The 12,770-nt window shown below is 40.7% G+C and overlaps 1 protein-coding gene across 1 annotated transcript in view; it reads left to right on the forward strand.

Annotated features, from left to right (window-relative positions):
• The window catches only part of PIK3CG (phosphatidylinositol-4,5-bisphosphate 3-kinase catalytic subunit gamma), a 33,172-nt gene extending 21,428 nt beyond the window's left edge, over positions 1-11,744 (forward strand). Inside the window, exon 10 of the mRNA XM_008150012.3 lies at positions 10,705-11,744. Coding sequence (XP_008148234.2) covers positions 10,705-10,983 — 279 coding nt within the window. The 3' untranslated portion in view covers positions 10,984-11,744. The remainder of the gene's footprint in view (positions 1-10,704) is intronic.
• The last annotated feature ends 1,026 nt before the right edge of the window (positions 11,745-12,770 follow it).

Consider the following 12,770-nt stretch of genomic DNA (forward strand, 5'->3'; position numbering starts at 1 on the left):
TTTAGAACCATTTTGTTTTCAATTTCATTGAATAGTCAGAGTGAGTTTTGTCTTATTTTAAACATAGTAACTGCTTCTTTAAAAAAAAAAATCTAGCAAAATATTGAAAATATCAGGAGGATATAAAAATAAAAATAAAAAACAGGGTCCCACTTTCCAAAAAAACATTGGCAACATTTTAGTGTTTTTCTTTCATTGTATTAAATATCTGGTGTTTTTAGAAGGTTGCAAATTAACCAAAAATTGGCTAAAAACTGAAGTTAAGAAATAGATACCATGTTACTCCCTCATTTTAAACGGCTCAGTGACTCCTCATCTCACTTGGAATAAAATCTATCGAATCTTGCCCCACAGGGCCCTGTGCCATGGCACGCTCCCTACATTCACTCGGGTCGCAGTGGCCTTCCTGCACACCTTCCCCATCCAGCTGTGCCCCCGCGGGCCTCCCCCCTGGAAGGCCCTCACTGCCCTTTAGGGCCCAGCTTAAATGTTGTGTGTCAGAAGAGTCTTCAATTTAGGTCCCTCGTGTTACTCTTTGCCACAGCCCCCTGCATGTTGCCTTCATAGCATCTATCACAGCATGTAATTATTTGTACTAGCCTGCTCTTTACCTCGCCCTTCCCAGAGTAAGTTCTGTGCAACAGGGACCAATCTTGCCTGCATCCCTCCCATGGGGCCTGAGACATATAAGCTACTCAGGAGGGTACTTGGGGAGTGAAGAAATGAACGGTGGAGGGCAATTCCTGCATCGGCCAGAGTGGATGAGACTAGCGAGCCTCTAGGTTTTCTTCCTTCCCCATACTACACTGTATTCCGTGAATTGATGAAGCAGTAACTCAGGCACAGATTGACAAACTACCGTCAAAGGGACATCAATAAGCCTTCAAGGTGCAGGCTAAATATCTGTACATCAGAAGTAAGCCTAATTATGAAATCTAGTATTTTATTAAATAATACAAATATGGCCTGGTCAGTGTGGCTCAGTGGTTGAGAATAGACCTATGAGCCAGGAGGTCATGGTTCAATTCCCAGTCAGGGCACATGCCTGGGTTGTGGGCTCAGTCCACCAATAGGAGGCATGCAGGAGGCAGCCGATCAATGATGCTCTCTCATTATTGATGTTTCTCTCTCTCTCTCCCTCTCCCTTTCTCTCTGAAATCAATAAAAAATATTTTTAAAATAATAATAATGCAAATATGGGTTATATGGTGGCCGTTCACATTTTTGTGAAGATTTTCTTACTGACATCAACATTACATATTTTCCCCCAATCAGAGCAATAGTCCATGCCAAGAGAATAAGACCTGTGGTGTACACCTTCAATGTAGACGGTTTGCAAGGAGCATAAACAACTTGGACTTGTATAAACAAGCACTAAGCAAGTGTTTGTCAGCTAAAGCTGAAGAAGTCAGGGGAGCACCCTCTTGTGCACGTCTATACCCAGCAGGCAGTTTGAGGAAGGTACCGGAAAGGCGCTTGCCCCTAGATGTCACTCTTAAGGAGCGTTTGTAGGAGTGAAGTCTGGAACCCATTTACTGGGTGTGTTGCGTTAATCTAGGATGCCAGTTTTATCAGGCCTTGCTGGGTTTCCACTCCTGGCAGTGTTGTCCCCATGCCAGGGCATACCTAGGCCCCTAAACCTACAGGCCCAGCCCTGACTTAGGTTTTTAAGAACCTTTGTTCGAAGTCCATCTCTGCTCTCATCTCGCTCTCCTCTCAGACCCCAGGTTGTTTTGACTCCTTCTGCCTCGGTTTCTTGACGAGGGCCCTGCTTTGTTAACCTGCTTCCAGCACTAGGGCCCTGTTTTCTCCTGCCATCTGTCTTGCTAAAGACTCAAGTACTCTCCCTAAGCCCAGCCACAGGGACCACCAGGGACACTCACCTTAATTCCCATTCCTGTCCTCCGACTCCCCTTCCTTGTGTGATATCCCTTCATTTGTCTACACCTATAACTGTCTGTACCGTAACCTGCCAGGCGGGGCTATATCAGCTTCCTACCCCGTCCGCTAGAGTCACCAGGCCCTGTTCTTCCATATGCACACTTATTCAACACACACTTATTAAATGCCTACTACATTTCAGATACTGAGCAGGCCAAAGAAGGCTCAAGTACTGCTCTTCTTCGCAAGGCAAACTGTGCTTACAGTTTAATCCCCTTCAAATATGATCCTTCCCTAATTCATCTTGATTTTAAAGCAATGAGTCTTTCCCAACACCGAACTTGGCTCTGTGCACGAAGTATTCTGCACACTATCTGCAGTGTGCCTGACACTGTGCTGGGCACAGGTGACACAGAGCAAAGGCACACCCAGGGCCCTCTCCCCCCACCCCCCGTACATATACAACTTTGTACTGAGGATTTCAACAACGGTTTGCAGAAGGAGCAATTAAATCATGGGGGATAGAAAAGGGCTATGGAGTGAAGGAAGTTTTCTATTGGGCCGTAAGGGCTGAGTTCAATTTCGTTTTGTCCTATGTTGAACTATAAGAATATTCCACATTTAACTTCATGCCCTTGCTCATGTTACTCTTTCTACCTGGATATTCCTTCCCCACTCTGGATCATGACCATAACATGAGCAAGGAGGTGAAGTTAGTATTTAGTATTAGTATTAAGGGACAAAAGCACAGTTGTCCAGTATGGATGGAACATAGGATACATGGGAGTATGTATTGGAATTTGAGTCAAGTAAGGAAATGTGGGGTCCAATCTGAAGCAGTGCATGGGCTAGATTGGGGTGGGTAGAGAACAAAGCAAAAAAGTTCTTTGAAAGGCCTAGTACAGGTCAACCGAGAAATTACAGTTTATCTGTCAAAACGCTCATGGCATACTGACTTGACAAAGGATTCTCTCTCGGGATTTGTACCCTAGCCCACTATCGAGCTCAGCCTCCGCCATTCAGGGCCGAGAATCTGTGCTTCACTCTCTGTGCCAGCACTGGAAGATGTGCTCAGAGAAGGGTCCAGCATCAGCCATTTGTAGGAGTTCAGCTCTGTTGGTGGGACATCTCGCCTGATGCAGACTTCCCTGGGGCTGTCGAGTTGTTAGGACTTGGATCAGCTCACTGAATTTTATCACTCTTCTGGAAAGATATAAACGTATCCCTGAGAGATGGCCTTGGACTGGCTACGTGTTGACCAGCATGCCATGTCAGTCAGTAAATAAGACGTTAGACCCCTGGTACTTGCAACATTTATCGAGAATAACCTTCCAACCGGCACCATTCTCTCAATGTTTAGTTTCTTTTAGAGAATTGTTTTGTCTACCACCGGGATATCATTGAGGACACTGTTCACCACGTTACAGAGTGTACTTTTGTAAAGTTCCTCTTGCGAAATTTCTGTCAGGTCTTAGTCTCTAGGAAAGCTAAACAAATAGGTTTGTGGTTTTTTTTTTTAAATCTTCTGAACACTGGATGTAGTAACACATTCAATTTTCCTTTTGGCTGCAGATATATTTGAAGACTGACCACTCATAGCAAGTGTATAGGATTTATGATACATAGGTTTAGTCTCTTTCCCAAACTCATTGTAGGTCATTTCCTTTGTTAGTCCCTTTCATTTTCCTACCCACTTCTAATTAATGTTGTTTTGACATTTATGTGTCCAAATAATCCACCTGCAATCCTTTCTGGAACAAGGCTAGAAGATAAATAACACACACCTCCACAGACAGTCTAGTCTATTTAGAATATTTTACTAAAATAGAACAGTTTAATTGTAACCTTTACCTGTATAATGAGCTTCTAGCTAAATATTTGAGAAGATGGCAGTACAGCCCTTCCTCTAGTAGACAGAGCTAGTCTGAGAATCATTTTTAAGAAGTCCTTAAAGATAAGAATCCTAATTCACACTGAATAAATGCACGGCCAGGTGTCAGATACACTCTTCCTTCAGATTTACCGAAGTGTTATTAGGTCTGCTAATCAGTGATCTACTCTGTTTTGCCAAAATAACTTCTAAAGACACTGCCTAGCCAATTCATTGGTTTTTATAAAAACGAAATAAAATCCCCTGTCTTTGAAATATTATTTTCCTCCACTCTCTCCATCCTCTACAGACAGAGGCATCATGATTATTTAAGGAAAGGTCAGTGGGTGAGAACATTTCTTTTCATTGATGAATATTTGTTTTTCTTGTCTCTCTCACCTCAGCCCTAGAATCTGCTCCAGGGGTTTCTGTTTTATGATTCTGAGATTACTTCCTCATTTTTGTGCATTATGTACAGCAATTATATTTCGAGATGAGAATGGAGGAGTTTAAAGAAAAAATAGGCCTATTCCACGTGACCGTGAACAGTCCAAGGCAGCCACAGCTCACTGGTTGTTAAGAAATGAGTAGATTGTACATAGAAGGTCATTTCTTTTCAATTTAGTGGACCGATAAGTTGGGCCACTTAACAAATGGGAAGGAGTGCCTTTGTTCCCAAGAATGGTGGGAGTGGTGGTTTTGTAAAAGTCATCGTTCCTTTGGTACTAGATGCATTTGAATCAACTATTAAATTAAGAGTAGATATACGATGTAGGCTCAATCTATTAGCTACTAGTGTTCCAACTAATGACACTAACAAAACTACAGTGTTCCCCACATTCTCACTCATCAGCAAGTACATTAACCAAGTCCCTGCCATCAGATTGTTCCTTTACCCCTTCTTCTCTACTTAATAACAGAAAGCCTTCAACAGGCATCTGAGAAGGACAGAAAGGAGGATGTGGGAGGTCAGTGCTGGGCAGCTTAGGCAGAAGGGAAAAGTCTGTTGCTACAGCCAGTAACTTCTGTTCTGGGCTTCCCCCTGAGCTCCCCAAGCCACATCCTCGTGTTCCCTCAGACCACAGGCCTCAGGCTGGAGCAGCATGGCCAGGATGTTCTCACAGAAGGAAGGCTGAGTACAAGGGGCAGAAACCATACCTCTGGGGCTTGAGTGGGTGGAGCAAGCACTCATTGTGCCCCTCACAGCAAGAGAACCACCTGCATATGTGGCCTTTGTGTTCTGTGCTCCCATCTTCCTTCCCACCTCAGTGGGCCAGCGCAAACCCCTGGTTGGAGTGAGGCTTGTCTCCTACCCCAACTCACCTCCCCTCCTAGGTCTTTACTGTCTGAGGAGGCATTTCGAACAGGTGGTCCAGATGGGATGGTGACCTCTCAGTCTTGAGAAGTATGTGATCAATAATGCAACTTCTCACATTATCAATAACTAGAGGCCCGGTGCATGGATTCATGCACCGGTGGAGTCCCTCGGCCTGGCCTGCACCCTCTCGCAATCTGGGATCCCTTGGGGGTTGTCGGACAGCCGATTTCAGCCTGATCCCCGCAGGCCAGGTTGAGGGACCCCACTGGTGCACAATCGGGGCCAGGGGGGGACCACGTTAGGACTCCAGGGCGTGTCTGGCCCATCTCACCCAGTCCTGATCAGCTGGATCCCAGCAACAAGCTAACCTACTGGTCAGAGTGACTGCCCCCGGTGGTCAGTGCATGTCATAGCAACTGGTCAAACAGTTGAACGAACGGTCAGACACTTAGCATATTAGGCTTTTATTATATAGGATAGCCAACCACTTACATAGCACTTAAATCTCACCACAACCATATGTAAGGGGTATTGTTATTATTCCACAGATGAGCAAACTGATGTTAAGAAAGGTTAAGTAACTTCTGTGACAAGAAACTTGTCCGAAATAAAGCCAAGCTTTGAATCCAGGCAGACAGGTGTGAATATCTACTTTTAACCACTGCTCCACACCACCTTTACATAAAACATAAGTAAATCTGCACCAAGTATCTAAGTCTGCATAGCCAGTCAGAATTTAAACATTGCGTCTGACAAGTATGGGCATGTGTTAAAATTTGGGGATGACATTTTTTCTCATAGAAGTGACTCTTGTATATAAAAATCAGAACTAACTGAATAAATTAAAGCCAGAAGAAATTCCTCATCTGGGTGAGATGGCCTTCAAGAGAGCAGGGCAGTTCCTTTGTTTCTTCCTGCGCTGCTACTGCGATTGGTGAATCACTGTGTTGCCACTTAACACATACTTTCTAAGCACCTGTAGATTGGCATTATAATAACTTCACCCCAGATTAATTATCCTCCTCAAAAAAGTACTGTTTGATCACACAGTGGTCTCAGACAGTGGTGTGTGTGGGGGTGGGGAGGGGGGAATTGCTTGGAGCTCCCTGTGTATAGAAGGATAGAAAGTAATTAAAAATCAGAATGTAATTTAACTCAAAATCAAAAGGCATTCTCATCTATGCTTTCGTGAAAATTGTGCGAATTGGCAAATTAATGAGTATGTTGCCTGGGGTGAAGTCTGCCCTTAACCTGTGTAATTAGCAAAAAAGGAGAGAGACCTCAGTGAGTCCTATAAATGAGCAAGAGAAGATGATTTCCTGCCTGTCAGTGGAATCATTAAGAATGCAAGAGCCTAATGCACTGGGGCCACTTCCAGGGGACAAATGATGTTTGGGCTGCAGCAGGAACCACTGTCTTCTGTCTGTGGAGTCTCCCACGGAGCCCATCTACCCTCCATTTAGGGAAAAGAGAGGATTTGGTATGTGCCATCTCTGTGCATTATATATATATTTTGGAGGCCAGGTGCACAAAATTCGTGCACAGGATAGGGAAGGTTCCCTCAGCCAGGCCTACACCCTCTTGCAATCCGGGACCCCTCAGGGGATGTCTGACTGCTGGTTTAGGCCCGATCCCGGGGATGGGGCCTAAACTGGCAGTTAGACATCCCTCTCATAATCTGGGACCACTGGCTCCTAACTGCCTGCCTGCCTGCCTGATCACTCCTAACCACTTGCCTGCCTCTCTGATTACCCCTAACTGCTCACCTGCCTGCCTGATCGCCCCTAGCCCCTCTGCCTGCCTACCTGATGTCCCTAACCACTCGCTTGCCTGCCTGATCGCCCCAACCACTCACCTGCCTGCCTCATCACCCCTAACCACTCTGCCTGCCTGCCTAATCACCCCTAACTACTCGCCTGCCTGCCTGATTGCCCCTAACCGCCTCTGCCTCAGCCTTCGCCACTGCAGCTTTGTCCAGAAGGTCATCCAGAATGACGTCCAGAAGGTTGTTTGGCTGTCCAGTCTAATTAGCATATTACACTTTTATTATTATAGATATTGCCTACCTAAAAAGTGCCAGAATACTCCATGAGTTGTTGTCTTTGGATAGGGTGAAGCATACACAGAGTGACACAGTCATGACCACCATTGTCACTGCAGTTACCCTGCCACATGCAAATGACACAGAAAAGATCATCTAAGTGTAAAAAGACAAATCACTGTTAACATTTTGGCCTGTAAACTTATATTCTTTTTTTTAAAGTATTTTGTGTACAGTTACCAAAATGGGATTATACTACGTGTTGTTTCATACCTGATTTTTAACTCAAACATTTTTACATGCTTACTAATCACTAGAGGCCTGGTGCACAAAATTTCCCTCAGCCCAGCCTGCACCCTCTCCAATCCAGGACTGCTGACTCCCAACTGCTCGCCTGCCTGCCAGCCTGATCACCCCCTAACCACTCTCCCTGCCAGCCTGATTGACGCCTAACTGCTCCCCTGCCGACCCGGTCGCCCCCAATTGCACTCCCCTGCCAGCCCGGTCACCCCTAACTGCCCTCCCCTGCCAGCCATCTAGTGACGGCCATCTGTGACCACATGGGGCGGCCATCTTTGACCACATGGGAGTGGCCATCTTGTGCGAGGGTGTGAGGGTCAATTTGCATATTACCTCTTTATTATATAGGATTCTTCTACAGTGTCATCCTAGTAGTTACAAAGCACACAATTGTAGGTACTTCCATAAACTCTGTTTATTGATCCCCTATTGTAGGATATTTAGGTTGCTTTCAAGTTTCCACAATTTTGAGCAGTGTTCTAATTAACATTCTTGTAGGTAAATCACTGCAAAATTAGCCATTTTTAAAAAAAGGTAAATTACTAGCATGGAAATTTCTGGGCAAAAGGATATAGACATTTTAAAATCAAGTTTATTGATGTGTAATTACATACAGCAGAATTGACTATTTTAGGTGTACAGGTCTTTGAATTTTGGCAAATGCATCAGTCATGTAAACACCACCATAATTAAGTTGCAAAACACATAAATATTTCAAAGCTTTTGATTTAATTATCAAATTATCTTCTAGTAAAACTATAACTATTCCCATCTACCATCAGCCTATGAAAGGTGAACATTGGGTCCTTAAAAATTTTTTTTAAATAAAAAAGATTTTCTAATTTTGGTAAATGAATGTTTCCATCTTCCTTTCTTTTTTAAAGTATATTTTTATTCATTTCAGAGAGAGGAAGAGAGAAGGAGAGAGAGAGAGAAAGACATCAATGATGAGAGAGAATCATCTATTACACACCCTCAACTGGGGATTGAGAAATTAACCGAGCATGTGCCCTGCCTGGAATCAAACTGTGACCTCCTGGTTCATGGGACAATGCTCAACCACTGAACAGCACCAGCCAGGCTCCATCTCTTTTTAAGTCACATTTATTTGATTACTAATGAGGTTGTATATTTTTTCATATGTTTATTTGTTTTGTGTTAATTCTCATATCTTTGGCCTGTATTTCAAGCCAACTATTTGTCTCTTTCTTACTGATTTTTAAGAGCTATTGGGAGGCTGGGGTGAAAGAGTAATATGTCATGTTGCAAATATGTTTGCTCTTATTTTTTGTGCCTCTTTTAATTTTTTTATGGCTTTTTTTCTCCAAAGTTTGAAGTTTCTATAATCTCTCTAGCTATTTCTTATAGATTACTTTGGAAGTCATCTTCATAAAGTCCTTTCCCACTTCATGATTATTTAAATATTTGACCTTTTTACATGTAAATCTTTAATTCATCTGGAATTTATTTTGATATATCACATGGTATGAACTTTTATCTTTCCTCCAAATGATGGGCTAATTGTACCAGCATCATTTATCAAATAATAGATATTTTCTCTACTAATCTGAGAAGTCACCTTTACTATATCATATATATATATATATACTTTGATCTGTTTCTGAACTTTCCATTTTGTTCCACAAAATTTCTTATCTTTTTGGAAAAGAATAGGCACTGTGTCACACCATTTAAAATACTATAGTTTTAAGATATGTTTTAATATCTAGTATGGCAAGCACTGTTTTTCATTACTGTACTTTTTCAAAATGTTCTCTCAGGCCCCAATTATTTCAGATGAAATCAAAACTCAAGACTGAGTTTAAATATTCAATAGAAACTTTTATTGAAATTTTTTTATATTTATAGATTAATCTGAGAAGAACTTAGATTTTTATAATAAGTAGTCAGTCATCCCTGAGGAATGTATTAGGGGTATTGTTATTACTATTATAAAAACATGGGTTCAAGTTTCCTTTTATGTGCCTCAGTAAATTTTTACAGTTTTTAAATATGGGTTCTGCATGTTTTGTGCATGTGTTTATCACAGAAATCATGATTTTCTGTCCATTATTCACAGTATATATCTTTTCACTATACTTTCTAACTGTTGGCTCCTACTGATAGCATTCCACTTATTAATTTTATTAAGTGCTAATTTAATAAAAATTAGTTACAATAGTATTTTAGTTTTTCCCTGCTTTTGGTGTTCCAAGAAGACAACTAAGTTATTTATAAATACTAGCAATTTTATCTTCACTTTTCTGATTTTATACTTCAGTTCTTTTTCCTATACTCATTCAGAATGATTGTGACTGATAATTTCAGATAATTCTTCACATCATTACATTTTAGTTACATATTCTTACATGTTACTTTTATAAAATCAACAGTAATTTATGATGAACTACTCTTGCAATTTTGGAATAATCTCTATTTGGCTATAGTGTATTATTCTTTTAACATGTTATTCAGTATTTTATTTGAAATATTTATGTTTTATTATTGTTAAATTAAATTTCCCTTAACACTCTGTCTTTGCCAATTTATGATATTAAGGTTGGGTTATTCTCATGTTATGAACTTGGGAACTTGCCTCTTTTTCTAAGCTTTGGAATAACTTAACCGGCATAAGCATGCCTGTTGCTTAATAAGTGGATTTAACTCACCGGTATCATCTAACTCTCCTGTATCACCTGTGTTATCTGCAGCCATAGCATTTTTTAAAACCCTCTCTTTCACTCGGTATTCAGAATATGTATTAAAATTCCAAAGTTCATCCAACAATTTTGAGAGTCAGACCATGAAAGACTAAGTCATCGATTTTCTTAGAATTGTGAAGACGAACACAAAATCTCAAACACAATGCTTCCATCGTTTCTTTGGATTTCATTAGCTCTTGGCAAAGATTATTTAGGCTTATATAAAGTTTATTGATTCCAGTATCGTGTTAAAAAATGACTCATTGCTCTTCCGAGACTGCAGAAATGTCCACCCTCAATTTCCCAGGAAAGAGCTGAAGTGAAAATATAGAGTAAGGAATAAGATGAACTTTCACTGTATCACTTAGTTTTCCTTGAGCACACCTGGATTTATGTATCTACATTAAGGTGCTTAAGAGATTACAAAAACAGTTTCTGTTCTCATCAAACTTCTCATCTGAGGCAGGGGCCCTACCTCTTTATGACGGTTTCTTCTCATAGACAGAGTGATGCCATGTAAATTCCAGTACCCAGTATCTCTAGCCTATTTAGTTACCGTAACCACAGTAACAGCATGTTTTTCTTTATTCAGGACGTCTGCGCTAAGGCTTATCTGGCCCTCCGTCATCACACAAACCTACTGATCATCTTGTTCTCCATGATGCTGATGACGGGAATGCCCCAGTTAACAAGCAAAGAAGATATTGAATATATTCGGGATGCCCTGACCGTGGGGAAAAATGAGGAGGATGCTAAAAAGTATTTTCTTGATCAGATTGAAGTTTGCAGAGACAAAGGATGGACTGTGCAGTTTAACTGGTTCCTGCATCTTGTTCTCGGCATCAAACAAGGAGAGAAACATTCAGCCTAATGCTTTGGGCTAGGAAAACAAGTTAGTGTTCCAAAGCTTTAAATTAGCATGTCAATCATCAACCTTGGATTTAAATTGTAATAGGACATCATGAAAGCTGGCACTTCAGATATATAGCTCTTTCCCTAGCTGAACTCGTCACTGGAGAAAAATACTGGCATGTCTGATTGTTTAAGGATAGTTCGGTTCTAGGCCTATTTGCAGATTTGTTTCTATCTCATTTGTCTCAGTGATTTTGGAGAATATTCTGTGTTTAAACAGACTAATCAGTTCCTTGTTGTGCCCGATGTTTTGACTATCTTATTATTGAGTGCTTCTGGAAATTCTTTGGAATAATTTGTGACATCTATTTTCATCTGGGTTTACTCTCAATTTTGGTTATCCTTGTGTTCCTCAAGCTCTTTACAGAAAATAATGCGCTCATTGTAGTCTTTGTCTCATCCCCTAACGGTATTTTCAAACATCCCCCCGTTGTCTGCAGATGCCAGGGATGCACTAAAAGGAAGGAAAGCGAGTTAATCTTTTCAGTGTCTTTTGCAATGAGGTCCAACTGAGACGCACAAACACAAAATAGAAAAATCTGAACCTTTGTGCCTTGGCCCTTCTCTGCTGGGCTGGTTCCAAGATTATAAATAGGGAACAATAGAGATGAGACCCTTTGTCCCCACTCCGTCCGTCCACAGAGTAAATTATTAAGTACAACTGTTATAGCCTTGTCCACCATAGCACCAAGAAGCAACTAAAGGGACTCTTTTTTTTTTTTTTTTTTTGCCTTCATATTTTTCCTCTCTCCCTTTCTCCCTGCCTCTCTTCTTCTTCTAGCCACCCGCCCACAGCTTTTTACCCAGAGTTGTGAAATTTTCAAGAACCCCTTTACCCTAGATTCAAAAATTAGTTGAGAAAGAATTTCTCCTCTAGGGTTACTTGGATTTTAGGCATTTATTTGTAAAGATACTTGAAGGAGTTGGGTTTTTTTTTTTTAAGTATATTATTAAAGGAGACATTCTAGAAATTATGGATTAGTTTCCAAATACGTTGGTTTTAAATTTTGGTCTGAGCAGCTTTTTCTTTTTTTTTCTTTTTTTTAATGGAAGAAGATATTTGCTATCTAAAAAGTACCCGAGTTAGGAAGAACACTACTTGCCCTATCCACCTCTCAGTTTAAAGAACTATTAAACTTTGACACATTCTTCAGGTTTTCAAAAAACAATTGAAATGTCTTTTTTAAAAACTATTTCCATTTCTTAATTACTTTGCTATTTATTGGAAGTGTTGGTTAACATTAGAGAAAGATCGTTATTTATAAAATATTTTAAAATTACTTATAGGTAATACTTTACAAAGGATAACTCTGTTAACAGTGTCTATTTATATTAGATATAAATATATATTAAATTTAAATTTTTCTAAGTAGATACCTGGTTTGGTGTAGCCCAAACCTTTCTTCTGTGTATGCAAATGCTCTGTGGTTCTTAACTCTGGGTACAAATAGGAATCACAAGGGACACTTTTTAAAATACACAGCCTGGACCAGCCGGTGTAGCTCAGTGGTTGAGCGTTGATCTATGAACTAGGAGGTCATGGTTCGATTCCTGGTTAGGGAACATGCCTGGGTTGTGGGCTCGACCCTAGGTTTGGGGGCGTGCGGAAGGCTGCCAATCAATGATTCTCTCTTATTGATGTCCCTATCTCTCCCTTCCTCTCTGAAATCAATAAAGATATATTTTATAAATAAATAAATAAATAAATAAATAAATAAATAAATAAATAAATAAAGTAAAATACGC

This window comes from Eptesicus fuscus, chromosome 14 (assembly GCF_027574615.1).
Source record: "Eptesicus fuscus isolate TK198812 chromosome 14, DD_ASM_mEF_20220401, whole genome shotgun sequence".
NCBI lineage: Eukaryota > Metazoa > Chordata > Mammalia > Chiroptera > Vespertilionidae > Eptesicus > Eptesicus fuscus.